This window comes from Cornus florida, unplaced genomic scaffold, assembly GCF_030987335.1.
Source record: "Cornus florida cultivar Cherokee Brave unplaced genomic scaffold, ASM3098733v1 CherokeeBrave_3.0.0_Hap2_Chr07, whole genome shotgun sequence".
In the NCBI taxonomy this organism is placed as follows: Eukaryota; Viridiplantae; Streptophyta; class Magnoliopsida; order Cornales; family Cornaceae; genus Cornus; species Cornus florida.
This window is the reverse complement of record NW_026775577.1, coordinates 54,669,014-54,691,938: the sequence shown is the minus strand read 5'-3', so window position 1 is coordinate 54,691,938 and position 22,925 is coordinate 54,669,014. Positions and strand designations below refer to the sequence as shown.

The following is a 22,925-nucleotide window of genomic DNA, read 5'->3' as shown; positions in this document are numbered from 1 at the left end:
CAAAAAGTCAGGTTCTACTGCTGCCAGAAATTCAGAATTGGCACCCTTTTTGTTCAAAATTCCACAAGGCATCATTTTTGCTTCCTTTTTGCACTTTAACCTGAAAATGTACAAAAACATGCAAATGGAGTTAATCTACATAAAATAATCAATTAATAGACTTCGTTAATGTAATTTAGGGCGCTTGAATATACAGTATTCAGCGCTTATCAAGACTTCACTCGTCCTTTAGGGGTAACCTAAGGATTTAAAAGGCTTGTTACGTATGCTAAATGCAACAGTGATCCCTACGAAAATGGTGTTATCTTCTTATTATTTTATTGATTCATTTCAATTAGTTGTATAATTGTTTTTATTTCCTTCTTTGTTCATTTCTAAGGGACTAGCAATATTTAAGTTTGGGGGTGCGATAAGTGTTGAAATATACACCTTTTAGCCCTTAATCTTGGGTATAATAGAACCTTAATCTATCTTTATTTTCCCATCTTAGTAATAATTTGTTTCATGTTCGATTCCAAGCAATTAAGACTAATCAAAACTTATTCCAGGTTATTACAGCTTGTTTGATCTTTCAACAAAGGACAAGGGTCAAAAAGGACAAAGAGGTTGCAAAAGAGGATCGAGCAAGAACTTTAATCGATCGAGCCTGAACGATGGAGCAAGAACTCTGATTGATCAAGTCTGAATGATCGAGCAAGAACCCTAATCGATCAAGCGGGCTTGGCAATTACAAAAATCAGATTTTAAGCCTTGATTCAAGGGGGCTCGAGGTGCAATCCATTAGGTGTCCTTGTGTACGGGGTCTGGCCATTATTGGAGCCTTAAAGTCACATATAAATAGAAGATATAGTCTAATTTGAAGGAAGTTCTTGATTATTCTTTGGATTGAATTGGGATAATTCTAGATCTACAACTGGGGTTTCTTTCTCTCTTTGGGGTTAACTCCCAAAGAGGAAGAAGAAGACGAACCCAAGCATGGAGATGGGAATTGAGGCCATAAAGATCACATCCATCGCATCTATGTCCGACTAAATCATCACTTAGGGCTTGGACGAGTTATAAACTTGTGTAATTGTATCTTTGTCTTTTAATTTAGGGAATTAAAAGTTGTATATGTGTTTGCTTGGTCTTGTGAATTCTAACTTGGTTGTACCAAGGTTTATATTGACAATTCTTTCAATGAATCTTCTAATTGATTATATGTTATCTTATGTGTGGTTGATTGAGGATTGATTTTTACATTAAGTACTTTTTGTAATTGTGCTTAATGATGACCATACATTGTTCTTATTGGATACATTTGCTCTTAGTTTGATGGATTATGCTTAGTCTTGATGGGTTGTTCTACATCTTAGATTAATGGTAGTTAGGTAGATAATTCATACTTGAATTTGATAGTTCAAGCTTATTCATTGCAATTGTAATATCTACTTGATCATTGATGTGTGCTTGTAGCCACATTTTCATTACAATTTATTTTTTCCCATTGGTTGAAGGCATTTGATGTAATTCCATAAGTTTAGTAGTGAAATCCATGCCCTAAGTGTCTCACACCATTACATTACTCCAAATTCATTTCATATAATCTTATTTGCAATTTATATTTAATTGAATTCCAACATTAGTTTAATCAACCAATCATCATCTTTTCAATATCACACTCATTAATACTAAGTTCAATCCAAGCCTATAATCCTAGTGGACGATCCTTACTTGCTATATTCACATATAGTTGTGTAGTGGTTTTTATAAATTTAAAAGTTGGTGTTCTCAATTGTCACATTTTATACATCTATTTTGTGCACCCACGAGGCGACACCATTAACTATTCGAAACATTAACCTAATATATCATACCTATAATGGATCCTTTAATACATTCTAAATCAACGTCAAACCATGAGGTTTTCATTCTAATCTTTATACTCAATCGAAATCATCAAAAACTTTATGTTAATTTGATGTTCGAATTGCATCAAATATTGGCTCCAACTCGGTGCGATCCAGAAAGTGTTGTTGGTGTGAAGGAGATAAAGCCGGAAACAATGACGGTCGTCGAGCAAGAAGCAAACCACAACAAACTATATTTCTTGGACCGATTCACCGAGTCATTGCATTACTACTCGACTCTGTTCGACTTGTTGGAGGGTTGTGGTGGGTCGTCGCCGCTGCCGGGGGGGGGGGGGGGGGGGAATTTTTCGGGAATTTTTTTTAGTATGGGTAAAAATATACTAAAAATAAAATATTATAGTATATATGGTACAAAATCTATACTTGGCCCCCCTAAGAAAAAAAAAATTATTTCTTTAATTAACATTTAACAAAAGATAGTTTATATATAATCTAAAAGAAAGTAATTTAATTGACAAACACCGAACCCCAATAAAAATTTAATGTGGCTATCTTAAATTTTCAATTCAAACACCGTTCTTTCTATAATGTGACTATCTTAAAATCCTTTCAACTCAAGCACAATTCTTTCCATAATCTTATTATCCTAAAATTTCATCTCATACATGATTCTTTCCATCACTTTTTTTTTTTCTTTTTATTTATTTTTATTGGAATGCTTTTATAAGAATTCTATAAGAAACTAGAACAAAAATTTCATTTGAAGTTTTGAATAAGAACAAAAATCGATGATTTAAGAATCTAAAATTCTTATTTTATTAATTTGTTTGTATTTTTTATTTTTATTTTTTTATCATTGTTATTGTTTTGTTAAATTTTCAATTGTTACTTTTTTTAAAAAAAAGTTATTTTTTTTTTTCTTTTCAGTAAAAAAAGAGAGTTATTTAATTGATTTTTTAAATAATTTTGGCATAAATATTACTTGTGTTTGTTAAGAAGTTTGATAAAAAATTTCTGTAAATAACTGTTTTTTTTATTTAAATAAATTGAGAAAAGTTTAGATAGATATATATTTGTATGAATATAATAAATAATAAAATATTATTGTTTACGTAATTTTTTTTTTATTTTTCAAAAGTTCTAGCTAGGTCCGCCCCTGGCCGCTGCTGATGAATAATCAATCCAAGACCATGTTGGAGGTGTACCTGGAAAATCATATCTGCAACATTGTGGTTGTGCCTGTAAATTGAAGGTTGTAGTCTGAATAATGGAAGTACTTCGAGTGGATCGGGCGATAGGTGGTAATGGGAAAGTAGAGGAGGAAAGAGAAATGACAAGGGAAAGTATTGTTTATTAGTGGTGGGATAAATAGGTATTCACATTAAAAGATTTTTTTTATTTTAGAGTATTAAAATATCAAGAATAAAATGGATATTACACACATATTTCTTTTTTTTTTTTTTGATACAAACATACACTTTTTAGTCCACGCCCAGACTCGAACCCCTCCCCTCTTCTTTGAAGATGGGGGTTGTACCATTGGGCCAAAGGTCCTTTGATGATATTACACACATCTTAGGGTAAGTTAAAGTAATAAAACCAAACACTTCACCGTGTATAATTTACCCAAATTTCAGAGAAAGTCAATATAATTTGCTCTAATGGTTGTGTATTTGTTTGTTTTTACTTTCGAAAAAGAATAAAAAAAAAAAAAAAAAAAACTTAAAACAAAAAAACGAGAGAAAAATAGAGCAATTCGTCCATTTTCCACAGAGAACACGTGGTGCATGTGCAGTGTGGTCCAACTGGGCGCGCGGGTACCCTAATTTATATTTGAAGTTTGAAAATTGAACGCGGGGCCAAGTCCGGGCTGACCAAAAATCCGTTTCCCGCCCGAATTATTGAAGCCTTGTTTTGGATCTCTCTCTCTCACTGCCGCTACTCTCCATTTGCAATTTGTCTTGGTGGTGTTTTGCTTCCTAATAATACTACTAATAGGAAGTGGACCCAGATTTCATGATTATTGCATTTCACTTTCCCTCCAAACAAGCACCTCCATAGATTTGCAAAATCTCTTGTTCCCTCAATTAAGGTCAGTATCTCTTTATGCCCTTAGATTTTCATGTCATAAGCATCTACATTGATATATATCCAACACCCATTTTCCGTTTCAATCGTTCAATGCTGTGATTTACCCTTTTAGGGTTTTATCTTTCTCTACTTGGCCAATTTTCTATATATATATTTTTAAAATTTTGTTTGAGTTTTTAATTTCATGGTTTAGTTGGTAAATTTTTGGTGTTTATGTAGTTTTTTCCACATATGATATGCTAAGCTGAGATTTTTGTGTGTATCATGATCAGGGGGTTGAGATTTTACTGATTTTGGAGAAATTATGAAGTAGGGTTAGGTTATGTGTATACGTATTATACATTGAAGGTTTAAAGGATTGGGTTGATAGCATTTGTAATTTTTGTATCATATAACTAATATGATGAGTGGGGATAATTCTGCTGATGAGTTTCAGAAAAACCGACCTGTTTTGGGTGATATAACTAATCGGCCAGGGAAAAGGGGGTTGCTGTTAATTTCGGGCAATTCGGGTATTAAATCTGGAGATGGGGTTCATAAAATTGTTGACGATAAGGAAGGGGATTCGGAGTTTGCAAATCAAGTGTGTTTAGGGGTGGATAACGTAGTCAACGAGAAATGTAGGAGCAATTGTGTTGTAGATGACAACCAAATGGGTAAGAGAGCTTGTGTTTCGCCACGGCCTTGTAGTGAGATTAATTCATTAAGGGGAAATATCGTATCTGGTATCTCGAAAATACGCAGTGAGGTTAAGGACTCCATCACAGACAATGTTGTGGAAGCTGGTGATGCCTCAAAACATGGTTGTGTTTCTAGCATTTCAATTTCAACGGGTTCCGGATCAAATGCTACCGATTCTTATGATCTTGAAGAGAAAGGCAACCATGATGAAGGAAGAGAAACTTGTAAAGTTGCACAAAGTGATCCCCACAGTGAACACTTAGATGCTCATGTTTCCAGGAGCGACAGCAGGGATCAGGGTGTTGATAATTTGGCCTCAAGTGAATATGAGTCTGTCGAGTGCTCAAGACTGCCAATGTCACAGGAGTCTAGATCCTTTGAATTAGAAAGATGCATTGGAATAAAGGGCGACGGAAGCTCTAATTCAAGTGTGGGTGTTGACTTGATCAAAGCTTGCTCCTGTTCTTTTTGCAAAAAGGGTATCTTTTCTAGCTATGCTTGTAAATTGTTAATTTGGTTTTTCTTTTGTTGGAGTTCATTAGTCACACTGCAGGGATCTGATGATGTATTTTTTTTTTTTTTTTTTCTTTTTTCTGTGGGCTTGATTTTTTGTTATACTCGTGATCTGATAAGGGTTGTTTTATTTGGTGATGATCAGTTGCTTATATTTGGTCAGACCTCCACTATCAGGATATGAAGGGCCGAATAGCTGGTAAGTGTGAACAAAATGTTTATACTTAGCTTGAATTGATTGATATCCCTTTCTTCATTATGATATTGTTATTGTACTATATCTTACACTTCTCTAGCATTAAAGAAGAGTCAGAAAGAAGCGGGCATTTTGGTTCACAGAAGTTGCAGGGATAAAGGGATCGACAGACATGGTCAAGGAAATTCCAATAAATTCTCTAAATTAGAATCCGATCTCATGGGTCAGTGGAGATCACTCTTTCTTCACATGGAGGATATACTTGTTCGTGAAAGCAGCCAGCTTGTAAGTGTAGCTTTTGTCTTCTATATTCTCCATTTTTTTTATTATTATTTTATAATTTGAATGATTCTCACTTAATTTGGTTTATATAGTTCTAAGGTCCTCTTTAGCTTGGGAGGACTGTCATTGCCTCATTTGAATCACATGACGATATTATTTTGTTTCTTCATTCATAGGAAAATTGCTGGTTAAACCAATGAAGTGATTATGTTTTACATTTCCTTAGTATCCTGTAGTGCTTCCATACAATTAGTACAATGCATGAAATCGGTCCGGCACATTCAGTTTGACTTGTTTTGCTGTCACAGCTTTAAAGAAAACAAAGTCTTATTATTTTTTATTTGCAAACAAGTTACTATTGAAACAATATTTCATGAGGAAAAGAGAAGACATTAGAAGGTCCTTTTTGCTTTACCTATAGGTAAGACTAACTTATGAAAGCAATAATAATAAATAAATAAATAACTATCAAGGATCAAAATCACATGCCTTTTTTTATTATAACACAGATTGAATAAAATTGCAGTGTATCTTGTTTAGAAATAGTCAGAAGTTGTTTCATATGTTCTGTAGTGCGAAGAATGTTGAGCCTCAAAGACTTAAAGTCCTTCACCACCTAAGAAGCACGGACACTACTATGAAGGTGTTGGGATTGCGTCCGACACCATGTTGGACACTGAAACTTCATGGACACTCTTAGACATGTGTCCGACACTTCATAGCAGTGTCCAAAATTTTAAAATAATTTTTATTATTTTGGACGCTTTGTCCGACAGATCTTGGACAGTTCACCGATGCATCTCAAACACTTGGTCAACACATTTTGTACAGTAGATCAACACATCCTACACTCTCTTATATAAAACAAGCACATGACAGTCTAGACACTATATTTTTTTTCTTCTCAGTCCTGGAGACAATATTATGAACATACATCAAAGTATTGAACCTCTTTTTTTTTTTTTTTTTTTTTTTTAAATAAAAAAATAAATTTGACATTAAACACATGTCACCGTATACAATGAACAAAAACATAACTATAGTGACAAGATAGGAGAGTAATATGATATACAATATATATTTTGTATTCGAATAGCTTCATCTTCTAACTTATATAATTTTATTATAAAAAGTATAAATTAATTAATTAATGAAGTGATTATGTTTTACATGTCCTTAGTATCCTGTAGTGCTTCCATACAATTAGTACAATCCATGAAATCGGTCCGGCACATTCAGTTTGACTTGTTTTGCTGTCACAACTTTAAAGAAAACAAAATCTTATTATTTTTTAGTAGGAAACAAGTTACTATTGTTATAATATTTCATGAGGAAAAGAGAAGACATTAGAAGCTCCTTTTTGCTCTACCTATAGGTAAGACTAACTTATGGAAGCAATAATAAATAAATAAATAAATAAAAAACTATCAAGGATCAAAATCACATGCCTTTTTTTATTATAGCACAGATTGAATAAAATTGCAGTGTATATACATCAAAGTATTGAACCTCTTTTTTAAAAAAAATAAATTTGACATTAAACACGTCACCGTATACAATGAACAAAAACATAACTATAGTGACAAGATAGGAAAGTAATATGATATACAATATATAATTATATATTTTATATTCGAATAGCTTCATCTTCTAGCTTATATAATTTTACTATAAAAAATATAAATTAATTAAGATTTTATAATTTTCTTACTCAATATATAAATGAAAATTTATATTTATATTAGCTGTGTCCGCGCTGTGTCCAAAAAAGTATTGTAATTGACTCAATATAAAACTTTCATTTCTTGCTATCCAAAGTCCAAAAAAGGTTGGAATTTGTTTCATTTCTGAACTTCAAGTTTCAAGAACTTCTCATCTAACCAGAGTCCAACATATTTGAGTTATTGAGCACTCTTTTGTGTGCTTGTGTGATTATGTTTGATTATCCACTGCTTTTGCAAGATATTGCATTTTCACATTACAGCAGTTTCTTCATGAAACTTTTTTATGACATTAGAATATTTAGTACAAATTGTTTTACATTTAGAAGTTTGACATTTCTGTATCCATAAGGGATTTGTTAGTAAAACCAAAAATTAGCAGAGACGGTATGGTTATATTTCCTGGTTTTAAAGAGCTTTAAAATTCAACGTGGGATGGAAAGCTAAAATTCTAATTGGTGAAATCTGTAAAGGGGTTCTGAGTTGCGACTATTGTTGCAAATAACCTGAGTTGAGCCGAGTATTGGAGTGTTCAGGCTAAGCTAGGCGTAGTTATGGTAATGTTCAGGTTCATCTTGTTCTCATGACAAGCTTATCTGGTGTTGTTTGGGCTAAGTTGGAAAATGTTGAAATGAACTCGGTTCTGGCTCATTCCGTGACGAACTTCAGTAATGTTATTCAGGCGCTTACCGTTGTCCGAATGAGCTCAACCTCAGGTCGTTTTAGTTGTTTTAACAACATGGAATTTGTGGGCAATTGCAAATAGAGAAAGAAGGAGAAGGTTATATCCAGCGTGAATTGGCAGATCTTTCATTAAAACAATATGTAAAAATCTCTAGGCAGAAACATAAAATTTTCAGTATGGCAATGTTATTTAACATATGCTGAAATAATATTATATGATTTAGATATCTCTTATCAAACATTTTTCAGGTTAATTAACTTTATAATAAAGCCTATAGATTGTATTAAGCATACATTTTCCTCTCAAATATTAAGATTTACAAATCTGTAGTCTCTTACTAGAAACAGGATCTTATATTAGAAAATATTGAGAAATCTCTCTCCATATCCAAATCGTAACTCTAGAATATGAAATTTGATAACTCGGCGGTATATTTATTACACTTAGATTCAGACATTAATACTTAATAGTAAAATAGTGAATTAGAGGACACAAGAATAAAAGATATGTTGAAAAAAAGCACATGACACTTGTGTTTTGAAATGTTCTGTATGAAGCATTAAAAGTTGGATGTCAGAGAAGACAATGATCATACTTTAATATCTCTCTCTCAGTCTCTCTATCTCTTTTTTTTTTTTTTTTTTCTTTCCATATTCTGAATGTTAGACATATATGCCCTCAAAAGCCAATGTTTACTCACCCAAGGGACTGTCTCCACTTTTCTCTCTCGTCTTTCCATATTTTGAATGTTAGATATTTATGCCCTCAAAAACCAATGTTTAATTGGTTTATTTAAGTATGAATTTTATTATTATATTGCAATCTGTTTTAAATTTATAATTATTATTAGAGAATCATAAAGATAATGCAAAGTTTTTTTCAATTCCTTTTAAACTTCATTTTGTTTTTAATCATGAATGAAGGGATGAACACCTCACTTGGAAACATATATCACGGTACTACATTAATGTAATAGTGTGTCTTAACTATGGGAATAGTAATTTTGTAGGCAGATTTATGGATACATAAAAAGAGGCATATGTACTGAACTGGATCTAGAACAAGTTATCTATTATGATTACTGTCAAAAAAAAAAAAAAAGAAAGAATTTTAAATTGGTCCTTAGACCTGAGAAGATTGTATAACCTTTACAATTTCATGTTGAGATTGCTCATTCGCAACTCAATTATGAGCTATATACGGGCATAATTGGGTTGCAGTAATATAATATAAGGTACATGTAGATCTTCAACATGGAATCTAGACTTGTTTAAATGAACAAAGATGTTATTTCAATAATTCTTAAATGGATTAGACTCATAAAATTTTGCCAATATGATCTGATGAATTGTTCATCAATAGTTGTTGAATTATATATTAGTAGATTATATAAATTATATGGTTGTGCATTGAAACATTGTATGAGTTCAATAACCATTTAAAACTATATATAAGTCTTGACGGGTGACAGTGAAACAAATTTATTTTCATAGTGGTTTATATTTGAATAAAGAAAAGTGGAATGATATGTAAGTAAAGAAGTGCTAGAAAGGGACTCACTTGTAAAATATTTATTCTCTAGTACTACCTCTGTCCCAACATAAATGTCTCTTTTGGGGAACTATGACTGTGGCAGTTTCTCAAAAGAGACATTTATTTTGGGACAGAGGGAGTATTAGTTTGTAAATATGTTGGTCGACATGTTTGCAATTATGGACTTTTATTTTCTATTTAATACAGTAAGAATAAAATAGTAAAAATTAGGAGTTCTAGTTTGTTAGAAGTTAGAGAACAATAGGACTAGATAGAGGGTCCCTTGTAAGATTCCATAGTCTCTTTCACTTAATTTCTGCAATATACCTTATTCTATATTGAAAGAAAAATAAATGTTTGTGAACGGACAAAGGAGGGTTGTCATCTCCCTATTTGTGAATTTGTGTTGTAAGAAATCTTGAAGGAAGAGTTGCGTGAATCATACAAGATTGGGCTGCTAAGTGCTAATTTTTTAATTTTATTTCGAGAAATCATTAGACATGCGAGACACAGACTTGAAGAAATAAATAAATGTCATGATATTCATAAATTTCCTTTTACCGAAGCTATATCCATAAAAGATTACATTTTAACTAAATACTGAAATTAGGAGCTACCTGGCATATCCCTTTGTGTGTTACTCTCCCTCCACTTCACTCTTAAAATTTTCAATGTTTTAAAGCTATATCTAGAAGAAACCTTTTTTTAAAAAAATTTAAATAATAATAATAATAATAATAAAAAAGGTATGATGAGGGTGTTTTCATGTTAGCTTGCACCCTCAGTCATTGGATTGAGAGCATAACGGGTCACGCTTTCAATCTAACGACTGAAGGTGCAAGTTCACAGTGAGAGCATCCTCATCATAGGATTGCTCTTTTAGATATATATATATATATATATGTTAAGTATATATATTATATATGTACACACAATTATACACTACATTTCAATTAAAGATTGAAAGTGGTGGCTAGTTGGTTGGAGTTTATACAGATAGTATTATATTTTACGTTAGTTCTAAGTTATGTTGGTTATACACATACGGAGAAACTAGTCGTGCAAGGGGCGTGTTTGGACAAAGCCTATCTTTTTGCTTAACCCTTATCTCAGTCTTGCTCAAGATTGGCTCATTTAATATGTGAGCTTCAAGGTTAGTCTGAACTTGGTACATTCAATAAAGTGCCTGAATGAGCCACCAGGCATGCGGAGATCATGCTGTCCACGAACATCTCAGTTCATTTGAATCAGTCAAATATATTCAAATATTCATCTCTAGCATTCAATTAGATAGCTTTGAGAAATACATAGTCAATGCTTAATATGATACCTGAATTCAGAAGTATTTTTTACAAATCAATCATGTGAGCTCTTGATATGTTACATGTTTGGATTTTTTTAAGGATTGTTCCAAATGAAGCTTTCCTGGCGGTTTTATTGGCTACTTGTGGTCAAACAAAGTTTGCTATATCAGATTTACTGAATTATGAAATTTGTATTATCTTGTATAAAATGAGTGCTTTGGAATTTGTGTGCAGGAAGCCAGTCTACTCACACTAAAAGATCTGAGAGAGAATTGCAAGACGGAACTGGAGATGATTAATGTGATGCCTTTGGAGAAACAATAGTGTGCTTCTGCTGCTTGCAGTGTTAGTAAGAATGTTTAGCCACCCTAATTTTAGTGATTTGTTTGTACTTGTTTGCTAGTTATACCTTGTTGCCATTAGAAGATCTCCTGAAATTTCTGCCGTTCTCACATATGTAAAATATAAGCAGCATATATTATATGTGCTATTGTCATTTTGGCTGATGCCTGATCAATATTTGTGTACTTCGAAATTAAAAATTGTGCTTTTTTCATCTAGTATTTTGTTTATTGATATTCTCTCTACCACTTTACCTTTTCCAAACTTTTTACTTGGGTTAAACCGAGGACTAGACTGATGGATAATTACAGCCAATTGAAGTTGTTAAACTTAATTATGTAATTATATGTAATGTGCTCTAGAAAGACTGAGTATTTTGCTTGATTTTATTGGAATATGATTTGTTTTTTTCTCGACAGTAAGACCTGTAGGTTGCAAGATTATGATCCCAGTGACTTGTAAGACCTGTAGGTTCAAGATGACTAAGGACCAATGCATACAAGACAATTAATTTATGTGTTTAGAAAAAAACACTGGTCTATCTTTTCAGGCTGGTTGGGGGGTTTAGAAAAAACACTGGTTTAGACTCATCAAACTGGAAATTTATCTTTTTTGCTCTTTATTTAGAAGCAATTTTTAAATAATGCTGCATGCAATGTTAGGTTAGTTAAAACAGTGTCTAATGTAACAGTGGTACACTTGAACTATATATGTTGTGAGGTTTCTCCCTTCCCTTGAATGAAGTTAGGTGCATTGAAGGCCTGACACGTCACGTCAAGAAAAAGTTTAAGCTTATGGGTTAGCAGAACCATAAAAATGCCGGTTTTGTTGAGTCAATTCAGTTTAGTTTCATTTGCACTGCTTAGGGCAGTAAATGCAGGTCAATTGGCTGGGAAGGAACCTTATCCTTGAAAAAGATGTGACCTTGAAGTTTGATCTAAATCGATTGACATCAAAGGAGATAACCCTAGAGGTAGTTGCGATCTTGTAATTGTTCATGTTGTTTATGAGTCGGTAAGGTTTGGCTTATGTCTCATTTTGGATTCCAGAACCACAAAATCATACATGCATGTAGTTGGTCTAATTTCTCATGTTTCGCCTAAAACCAAGTGATAAGACATGTTGGAGTGACTTTGTCACGACCTGCCCAAAACCAGTTTAGATATTTATTTGCTTTGCACACTCTTCTCTCAGTGTTCATCATACATGCATGTTTTATAGTTTACTCGACCTTGAATTATAGGGCTGCAGATGTAGAGACGTGGGGTTGGCTTTTGTCAATTTTTATCTACTCCATATGGGGGTTTGGTTGTATCATTGGTTTTGATGCAGTCTATTCCAAAACAGACGTGGATGACATTTCTCCACTTCTTTGAATTGGAAAGAAGCTCCATTAAAGAAATTTATTGCTTGTTCAACTTTATGTTGTACCACCCCATGTTTTTCTTGAGAAAGACTTCTTGTACACCTTTTTTTCCCCATAATAATTATTTATTTTTTTATTTTTTTTTCATATTTTTTCCCTATGGTTTTTCTCTTCTCAAGTAACTTTCCATTGTAAAATGATTGTCATGCCATTGCATTAATTTTTCCTTCATATTGCTAGTTTTTGTTCTAGTAGTTTAGTTGTTTTGGGCTATTTAATCATAAATCAACTAAACAAAACTCGAACGGGTGAATTAGGGGTTACTCAGGCGAGTTGTAAACTCAGATGTCTTGGGTTCAATTCTCACAAGACCCAACAAGATTTGGGTTTAGATGATTTGTGTGGTTTGCGGATGATTACACATATCCGAAGTTTACCTTACCATCATAAGTCAAAAGGATTAGTGGTGGGAAGGATTCCCGATTCTGAAAAAGTAGTGAGGCACATCTTTGGCCTCTAATTTATTTTTTTATTTTTTATTTTATTTTATTTTTTATTTTTCCGGAATTGGGGAACCCTCTCGATGGGAAATTTGTTAGAAAATTGTTTCAGCCTCTAATTTTTATTTATTTATTTATTTTTGCAGTGAAAGTTGGTAACCTAGGGGTTCTATCATCAATGTGAAGTTCTTTCCAATTACTCCATGTTCAGTAAATTTTCATGATTGCTTCCGTTGGTTCCCAAACTTGTCTTCATACTTGAATCCAGTGCCCGTAAATTGGAGTCCATAGTCTAAATTGTTCCCAGTTTTTATTTTTATTTTTTATTTTATATTTTAGTAATTATTTGCTTCATAATATGAACATGAATGATCCAGCATGTCATCCCGAACTCATAAATTCATCTTTTCCTTGTGAAGAGAGATGACGTGATGAGTTATATAGATATCTGTTCGTAGGCAATAAGAGAAAACGAGAGAATTTAAGTTATATATATTGGAGGTGAGAGCGGGGAGTGCGCTGAATGTGAAAACAACGGCTGTTTTGAAAAATTGTCTTATGTTTTGATTATGCTAATAGAAGTGTTTACAATCAGCTTAATATTATATGCTATAAAATTATGAACAAATTTTACATTGGATAACACATATATATATATATTTCATTGTCCAAAGTGGTGAGGCATCTGGGGCCGAAGGTTTGACAAATGATCCACCAATTCAGTGTATCATTGGCTATTAAGATGAGACAATAATTGTGAGGACTCAAACCTTTCTATATTGACAATAATATATGAAAGGACAAGAGTGTTCAGAACTTGCTATTTTTATATATATTTTATATTTTTATTGACATTGAAAAGAACCCAATCCTAATCCCATTTCTTTTAAATGTCAAAAATAGCTATAGAAGCATCTTTGTGGATGATTATGGGCGGATGTAGCAAGGTTAAATGGGCGGATTAACACATTTATTAAGGTTAAATGGGCGGATTGACACATTATTTTAAAATATTTGGGCCAATCTGTTTTGACCTGAAAAGATTTATCCATAATCAAATTGACCCAACGGTTAATACTCACTAATTTTGTACATGACATACTATTTTGCTATGTTATTTAGATATTGTTTACTTTACAAATTCTTTACTTTAATTTTTAAAATGCGACTACATAAATTAGAAGTATCCATACACGTGAGTGTCAACAATTTTCACAATCACCCATCTTGCGAGTTGCGAGTTGCGACTCAGCGTATTCGATGACTTGACTTTCATGTATTTGTGCATGCTCCCCATTCTCAGCTTGGAATTAGCTTTGATACTATTTCTGTTACGACCTGAACCGTTATGTAGACATTATTCACTTTGCACACTTTCCATACTCATAGTTTTTAAAAAACATCTCCTTTCAGATGATGTGAAACGTCACACATGCATTGCGGTCAGATTTCATTGATTAGAGTCTTGAAATTGTATTTTTGTTGAATATTTTCAAATTTTTTAACACGAATATTCAAAATAGAGGAGTTAACTGATGTTATCTTCAACCTTTCCATTTAAAAATAGAGGCAATAAAATCATAAACAAATTTTCAATTGCGTATGCATAGAATTATTATAATAAAAAATTATTATAGAATTCAGTTTTGAATTTCATAACTTTCAAATGGAGAAAACAATTTTAAATCCTTAGACGCACATTGCTTGTGTCATGTTGCTAGTGGTATACCGTTGAATTTAATTAAAAAAAAAAAAAAAATTATACCCGTTTCATTATATTATTTTTTTTGGTTGACTTGAGCTGTATATGTTCCTCTTTTTTATTATTATTTTCCTTTGTTTTTTTGGGGGATTATATATTTATAATATTGCATTGAAATAAGAAGTCTCATTCGTGTATGACAGCTAAAAATAGATTCAATTGTAGTGCTCGGAATTGCCAATTGTGAACGTCGTGGCCGTTCATTTTTAAGTGCTCAAAGTTGACTATTTTGACGGTCAACTAATTGAATGGTTGATATAATTCATTAAGCAATATATATTGAAACTAAAACGTCTAACATTTAAACCATACAAATTGATTTAAGGTTAGATGATAAGAATTAGTTTAAAAAAAAATTCTACTCTTTCTTTTGACCTTTTTTTTTTTTTTTTTTTTTTAATTTATTATTATTATTATTATTATTATATTATCAAACTAAATCATTCTCTTTGACTATCTAATATTGATTTTTTTTTTTTTTTTTTTTTGAGAGAGCATTTTAGCATTGACAATGATATAATGTATCTTATGCATTGTTTTTTGTGTTTAGAATTTATTAATTTATTAGAAAATTCAGTAAAACTACTACGAAGTAGTTTTACAAATAGGAAGTCTTATGACAATCATATGAATAATTTTTCATGAATTAAAACTTGAAAAAGAGTAAAAAAATAAAAATAAGTCGTTCTTAAGAATTCATAAAATAAAAAACTATTTTGAAGAATTATTCAAGATAGTTCGGTAAAATAGATTTTTTTATAACTAAATTTTTAAAAAACAAAAAACTGAAATAAGCATAGATTTTGTAAAGTTTTGTAATTTTGGAACTGAAAATTGACAAATATTTATAAAATGAGAAATTAAAAAGGCCCAAATTTTCCACAACCACGAGCTGAAATTATTTTTGTCCATTCAAATATTTTTAACATGTGACATGCCACAATGTGGCTTTTCAACTTGACTAGTCAAATGAAAACTATACAAGTTTGAATTGAACTCATCCCAATTGTGTGTGTGTGTGTGTGAGGAAGGAGGCCTCTCTGAATTATTGTTGGTTAGGTGTGGTCGTCCACGTGAATCCATACATGTTAGTGAAATAAAACCTCTTCAATTATTAAAAAAAAAAAAAAAAATGAAAGAAAAAAGGAAGAAAATTAATATATTTTTTTTTCTAAAAATAGAACGAAAAAAGGAAGAAAATTAAATTGTTGAACTTACTTGTAAATTTTATGAGATGCGAAATTTACACTCCCTTTTCTGTAATTTCACTCTTCTTTTAAAATAAAATTACATTCATATTCCTAATTGATAAAGAAGAGAGAATCAAGTTCTAAAAGTGTTTTTGTCATTGTCACTAAAAAAGACAAAAAAAAAAAGAAAAAAAAAAAAAAGAAAAAAAAAAACGTATTAATCATTTTTATGTTAGTGGACATTTGAAGGAATCTAGAGGCACATGATGCCGCAAATTATGAAGAATCCACGTGATTAGCTAACGCCTAATCCGTCTCATTAACTACAGATTAGTGATAATTGTGCCACGTAATTATATAATTATGACTATTTCCAATGCAAATTTGTCTCATTTGCAAGAAACATTCCCACTAATCAACACTTAATATTTTCTCACTTATTTATTTGAAAAATGAGAGATAAAAGTCTTGCTTTGTTGTTATTATACCTTCAACTTTCTAAAATTTGCCTATTTTTTTATTTTTGGAATGTCTCACTCCAAAAATGGATATATTATTTTTTTTATAACATTTTCAAACTAAATAAGTGCACTAATTACTAATATTATTTTGTCTTTTAATAAAAATAAATTTAAAATTTTACTCTTATCAAACTCACCACCATAAAAAGTCAATTCCTCAAAGAATCCAAAAATTTTGAGACAGAATGAGTAAATGTTATTATAAATTAATGCGTCATTCATCTTATACTTATAAGAGCCTTTGTTAGACACTATTTATTAAATTGTAAATAGAAATTGATTCATTAAAACATCAATATTATTAATTCCAAGTTATTAGAGTGATAGTCACTTTTTGAAAAAATGTGAGTCAAAAGTAATAATAGGAATATTTTGTGTGAAACATTTTGGACCATTTGTGGAGAGAGGTTCAATAATATCTACTCACCATTTATTGTAAATAGAAAATATTAAATATTTATTGACAAGAGGTATAAAAGTAAATTAAATATTTTTCGAGATCTAAACTCAAATATGTATATTTTATTCTATTTGGATTCTGTTTAAATCATATGCCTGAGATACGAATTATGACATTTAAAACCTAAATATTTCGATAGAAAGTCTTGTGCAGAAGAAAGATTTAAATCCTCGATGTAAACAATCCTTTATTTTGAGTTCTTAATATAATTATTGTTTTTGAAATAATAGGTTTTGTATTATTGGGGTAATGTATGTTGTATTTTCAAAATAAATAAGAATTTTATTCACACAATAATAGATGTGACATTATTAATGTCGATCCAAAAATGAAATTGTTTTGGTACGTTAAAAAGACAATGTCAGCTTCCATAGATGAAACCTCCACTAGCTGATATTTCATCAAGAATCTTCACTGTTATCGAGACTCTATATCCCAAACCACATGTTCACATTAGAATCTGCAATTCGATCTATATATATATATATACACACACACAGACCTCTGTATGGATTCATTATAGAGAGAGAAATTTAGGATCTGTTTGGTACAGTGTGAAAAATAAAAAAAATTGATAACATTAATTGAAAGAAAAAAAATTGAGATGAGAGGATATATTAATTAATTAATTATTTATTGTATTTAATTGATTAATAAATAGAATAGTAATTATATTTGTCAAAAAATGAAAAAAAAAAACTATTTTAATAAATTTTAATTATACTCTTTACCCTTATTCATAGATTTTTTGTTTTATTACATTATTATTTTTTATTTATGTTAACAAAAATTACTATTTACACCTTAATGTATCCCTTCAAATATTTTATTTTTCTTTTCTTTCGAACACAATTTCTCATTTTTTTCGTTGTCTAACTTACATAAAACACAGGGTTTAAATGAATTCAAAAAAGTAATGTAAAAATGACAAAATTAAGTTATAAATAATAAAAATATAAGTAAAAATATGTGCAAAATGTGATAATAAAAACATGCTTGGAACATAAAAGTAACATTCGTTAATAAGAATGGTTTAACTCTTAACTCGTTGCCATGCATTTTCTTTTCCTTTCATATTCTTTCTACCAAACGGGTTCTTAGGGAGGGAAAGGAGGAGGAATTACGGCGGATGCTTTGCGTCGCTTGTAAGTGAAGTCCACGTAGGAGACGACGTGTAAGCGCGTCAAATTAGGCCCATACTCCGGCGCCAAGTGGACCCCACTATAGAAATTTGATTCTCTCTCGCTTCTTTCTCACGCAACTTCGGCACATCACTCACTCCCATGCCTCAACGTCATTGACTTCAACTAACTCAACTCTCAACCATAGTTAAAATTTAACCCTAACTCCACCCCCAAGCGGCCAAGCTTCTCTAGACTCCCCCTTGTCCAGTTGTCCAAGGTGTCTTTACCTAACCTACTACGTAATTAACTTCGACCGACATTAACTAGGGTTAATTAACTCAACCTTTAGCTAGTTGGTTGGTTGGTTAACTGCATTGATTTCCGTGCTCAACTCAACTGCCCCTTCACGAGCTCCTAGAACCCCCATATATGATGTCCCTTTCTCTCTCTAGGTCTTGTGCCGGAATTCACGATGGCATGTCCCACTCAACCCGGACGTCTCACATGTTTGTGCTGAACACACAGTAGTTTGTGCAGCACATTTATTCGGTTAATTTTGTTTTTGTTTTTTCGATTTTTTTTTTTTTAAAATTAAAAATATCTGATAATAATGAATCTTTAAATTAAGTTATGCAGAGATTAATCACAAAAAACACTAGACAAACTCGAATTTAAAATTTTAAACTTATTGAGTTTCAAAGTTCAGTAAATAAATCGTTGAACCATATTCAAAGTGAATTAGGTTAATTTTATTGTGATTGAATTATACAGAATAAATGAAAAAAAAGAAAATTTAAATACTAATCAATATTAAGATAAGTATTTCAATATGACTATTACTGAGATAAATATTTCGATGTGATAGTTTATTTTTATGTTTTACTGATAAAGAAATATTGCTAGATTTTATTTATAGAAATTATACAAAAATAATAATAATAAAAAATTAATTTTTGTATTAATAATTCTTATAAATGATGCTTATGATATAAAATTTGATTTTTTTTAATTAAATACATTTTATCATGTCATGCTAGTATTGATTCATTTTTTTTTTTTTTTTTTTTTTTTTGAAAAGTGAAAAAATAATCTGTTTTCAAAGAATTATATTTTATGCTAAGTAAATCTTAATTTATTTAGTTAAAAAATTTACAAACTCATTTTTTATTTTTCTTTTTTTCCCGGTAAAAGGATACTATTAGTGGTCCCGGTAAAAGGATACTACTGTATTAGTCTGGTCACACACCAGCTGTTAGCCACGACTTGACCATGCCGTCATGGTAACTGTGGTCTAGTATCAAGCTAACCATGGTCTGATTAAAAGGTTTTGAAATTTTAACAAACTTCCAAGAGTTGGGTCCCACACATTTGTTTTCTCATGTGTGCAATTAATTGTCTCAATACCTGATTGGGTGGGTGTTAACGAGGATAAGAATGATACCAAAACTTGGAGAGACATTACTCTACGTCTCAGTAACATTGCCTTTACCTGGACCCACAAAATGACGTTCTCATCTTCAATCCGGACCCTCCCTTTCCGAAATCCAACGGTCCAGTTTTATACAGTTGGTCATCATTTTTTATCAAATCGAGGCGTTAAAAACAAAGGCGTGCAAAAGTCTGAAATAGTCAACCGAATGCTGATGCCAATGACTTGTCGCCACGTATGAATCCACTCCACTTGATCAGTCCGACGCACATTCACGTGTCACTGTCCTATTGGGCAACAGTTATTGAGAGTTGGAGAGAGAAAGCGTAATAATTAAGTGAAGAAAAAAGGTGGGTTAGAGAGAGAAAGTTTGAGAGATGAAGAGAGAGAGAACCGTTCCCCCATGGCCTTTATTTAAACACACAGATGGGTGATCGAAAAAATGCAAGAGTGAAAAACACAAAGTGAGGCCACAAAATACTGAGTGAATACTTATCATCTTCTCTCTCTCCCCCCCTCTCTCAACATCCCCGCTTCTCTGATCCCTTTCTGTAATTAATCTGTCTTTCAAAATTTCAATTTCAGGGTTTGTTTTCTTGATTTCGAACTCATTTTAATCCAAAAAGAAATCAACCCAAAAGGGTGTTTTTGAAAGTCAGTTGATTCAGAATAGAGATCCGTTTTTTTTTTTTGGTATATAGTTCTCTAGTTTTAATTTGATCAAAACAACTAAGAGGGCTTGTTTTATCTGTTCCTCAGGTTGATTTTGGTCTTTTTAGTTTCAGATCTTTAAGGATTTTAAAGGGTTCTTTATTTTAACACCTCTTTGATCCTTGTTTGTAGAAAAAATTTCCTGTTTTCTTTTAGTTTTGATACAAGAAACGGGTTTGTTTTTAAGAGTTTTCTTGTTTAGATCTCTTTGCTCTTTATATATATATATATATATATATATATATATATATAATTTTGTTGTTAACCTTTGTTTGGTTGAGAAGAAAATGGCAGCAGCTATAGATTTATACAGCAGCAGCAGCAGTCAGATTTTATCGGATTTCTCAGATCAAGAGCTGATGATGGCACTGAAACCTTTTATGAAAGGTGCTTCATCATCACCCACTACTTCTTCCCTAACTTCTTATTCTTCTTCTTCGCCTTCATCTCCTTCTCTTTCTCTCTCTACCTCCTCCCTCTCTCCTACTTTTTACCCTTCGGAGCCTGTCATGTACCCTGAATTTGGCTCATCACCATCGACGACCCACATGTTTTCTCAAGGTTTCTCGAGTTTTGACCAAATGGTTATGGACCAAACAGGCTCAATTGGACTCAACCAACTCACCCCATCTCAGATCCTTCAAATCCAAGCTCAATTCCAACTCCAACAACAGCAGCAATACATTGCTTCACTCCAAACCCAAACCCAAACCCAGAGGCAATTGCAAGAAAAGCAGCAATCTCTGAGCTTCCTTGGCCCGAAACCTGTTCCGATGAAGCACGTTGGTGCTCCGGCGAAGCCGGCTAAGCTTTACCGGGGAGTGAGACAGCGACATTGGGGCAAATGGGTTGCGGAGATCAGACTCCCCAAGAATCGAACCAGGCTTTGGCTTGGGACATTCGATACAGCTGAAGAAGCAGCTTTGGCCTATGACTTGGCTGCTTTTAAGCTCAGGGGAGACTTTGCGAGGCTCAACTTTCCGAATCTTCGCCATCAAGGAGGCCATCAGTTGGCCAATTGCAAGCCTCTGCATTCCTCCGTTGACGCCAAGCTCCAAGCAATTTGCCAGAACCTAGCCAATTCGCAGAAACAGGGGAATTCGAAGTCGACGACGACGGATTCGGTCTCAGCGTCTGACCCACAGGTGGAAAATGTCTCAGACATTTCGTCGAACAGTGAGTGTGCGTACCCTGTAACGGGAGACGTTAAGGTGGAGGCCTCGTGCTCGTCCGATGAATCATCCGGCGGGTCCTCACCGGAGTCCGATATCACCTTCCTCGACTTCTTAGACAATTCGTTTGACGAATCGGAGATGTTCTTGTTGTCGAAGTATCCTTCAGTGGAGATAGATTGGGCAGCTCTGTAGTTTGATGTAATCTTCTGTGTTTTTTTTTTTTTTTTTTTTTGTTTTCCAGTACTTTTGAGGTTTAGTAGTTTGTAATTTTAGGTCTTGTTTGGGGTCTCCAAGTAGCTTCTGCAATATGGGTTTTTTGACATTTGCAGAGGTGAGTCAAGTTGAGTTAGTGGTAGAGAAGGTTTAGGCAGTTTATGTTAATATGTAACATCTCGTGGTCTGCTGGTGGTTTTTTTCTATGCTTGACCATGGGAGAACTTGCTAGTTATGTGTTTTTTCTTTTCCCGTTTTGTAGTGATGTAATTAAACAAGTCTTTGAATTATAATGTAATCTTTCTTTATGTAGTGTTAATCTTTGTGTTCTTGTGGTAGTATGTGGTTGCAACTTGCAAGTGCTGTGTTGCTTGAGAGGGATCGGAGTTCCTGTGTTGGGAAGCTGGGATGGCACTGGGCGGGTTTGGCTAAACTGTGATTTGCCTCGTTAGACTATCTATTAGAAAATTCTTGGTACCCACTCCACTTTGTTTATACCAACTTTACTTTTAATTCGGTTTATAATTGGTATACCTTTCGGGGTTTTATTCCGGCAGGAGTTTATAATTGGTGCACCATTTCTGTTCTTATTCCGCAAACAAATTAGACTTTGTTCTGCATACTGTGTTTAATTGTGAGGCGGATTATGTTATTTTTATTATTTAGTAAAATAAAATTAATTCAACCTAATAAAAAATTGGGCGCCTAATTTTTAAATTATTAAGTAATAAATATTTAATATATGAATGAACATTAACAAGGTCAAAAAAAATTTAAATATATAATTTATATATTTATAAAATTTTTAAAAGTACATATATAATTAGGACGGGATGGGTTCAGTAATAAATCTATTTCCGTTCCAAATTGACTTCGAATTTTTTAGTTATTTGATCATATCCGTATATCCGTCCTAAACTAATAGACAACCAAATTCATCTTAGTAGGGTCCAACCTTGCACCCTTTCCCCTCTCTCACTAACTTCTAATATTCTTGTTATGAAAAAAAAAATAATAATAATTTGATAGTATTTGATTTTTGGAGAAATTTTGCTATAGAGGTATTTTTACACTTTGTATCCCTCCGAATTAATGTTTCAAGATTAATCAAAAACTTTTGCCTGTAGTGTTATCAAGTGTCACAATTTTCGGGAAAATTGTTTGACTTTTGGCTAATTTTGAGTAAGATTCTATTTCAAAGTGTTCATATGTCGTATGGAGTGAAGTCAAGTGCTAAAAAGATGTGAAAACGGTTACCACATTTAAAAATTTATAC

At 32.3% G+C, this 22,925-nt stretch overlaps 2 protein-coding genes across 3 annotated transcripts; both read left to right on the top strand.

The window, feature by feature from the left end:
- The first annotated feature begins 3,784 nt into the window (after window positions 1-3,784).
- On the top strand, window positions 3,785-11,437 carry LOC132267219 (uncharacterized). 2 transcript variants are annotated; one of them, XM_059768314.1, is made up of 5 exons: window positions 3,785-3,942; window positions 4,214-5,101; window positions 5,281-5,334; window positions 5,432-5,616; window positions 11,091-11,437. In XM_059768314.1, exons 2-5 carry the CDS (start codon window positions 4,342-4,344, stop codon window positions 11,178-11,180), a joined length of 1,089 nt encoding a protein of 362 aa, XP_059624297.1. In that variant the 5' UTR covers window positions 3,785-3,942; window positions 4,214-4,341; the 3' UTR covers window positions 11,181-11,437. The 2 variants fall into 2 exon arrangements, with proteins under 2 accessions (XP_059624297.1, XP_059624298.1); XM_059768315.1 differs by lacking the exon at window positions 3,785-3,942 and having other exon boundaries at window positions 3,956-5,101.
- An 8,534-nt stretch (window positions 11,438-19,971) lies between these two features.
- On the top strand, window positions 19,972-21,968 carry LOC132267218 (ethylene-responsive transcription factor ERF060-like). The gene has a single exon (XM_059768313.1). It carries the CDS (start codon window positions 20,549-20,551, stop codon window positions 21,626-21,628), a length of 1,080 nt encoding a protein of 359 aa, XP_059624296.1. The 5' UTR covers window positions 19,972-20,548; the 3' UTR covers window positions 21,629-21,968.
- Window positions 21,969-22,925: the final 957 nt, after the last annotated feature.

Excerpts from the sequence above, each read along its gene's own strand:
- LOC132267218 (XM_059768313.1), top strand. The coding sequence starts at position 20,549 with ATGGCAGCAGCTATAGATTTATACAGCAGCAGCAGCAGTCAGATTTTA.
- LOC132267219 (XM_059768314.1), top strand. The coding sequence starts at position 4,342 with ATGATGAGTGGGGATAATTCTGCTGATGAGTTTCAGAAAAACCGACCT. Across the intron at positions 5,102-5,280 it reads CTGTTCTTTTTGCAAAAAGG|TTGCTTATATTTGGTCAGAC; the intron begins GTATCTTTTCTA and ends GGTGATGATCAG. Across the intron at positions 5,335-5,431 it reads TATGAAGGGCCGAATAGCTG|CATTAAAGAAGAGTCAGAAA; the intron begins GTAAGTGTGAAC and ends ACACTTCTCTAG.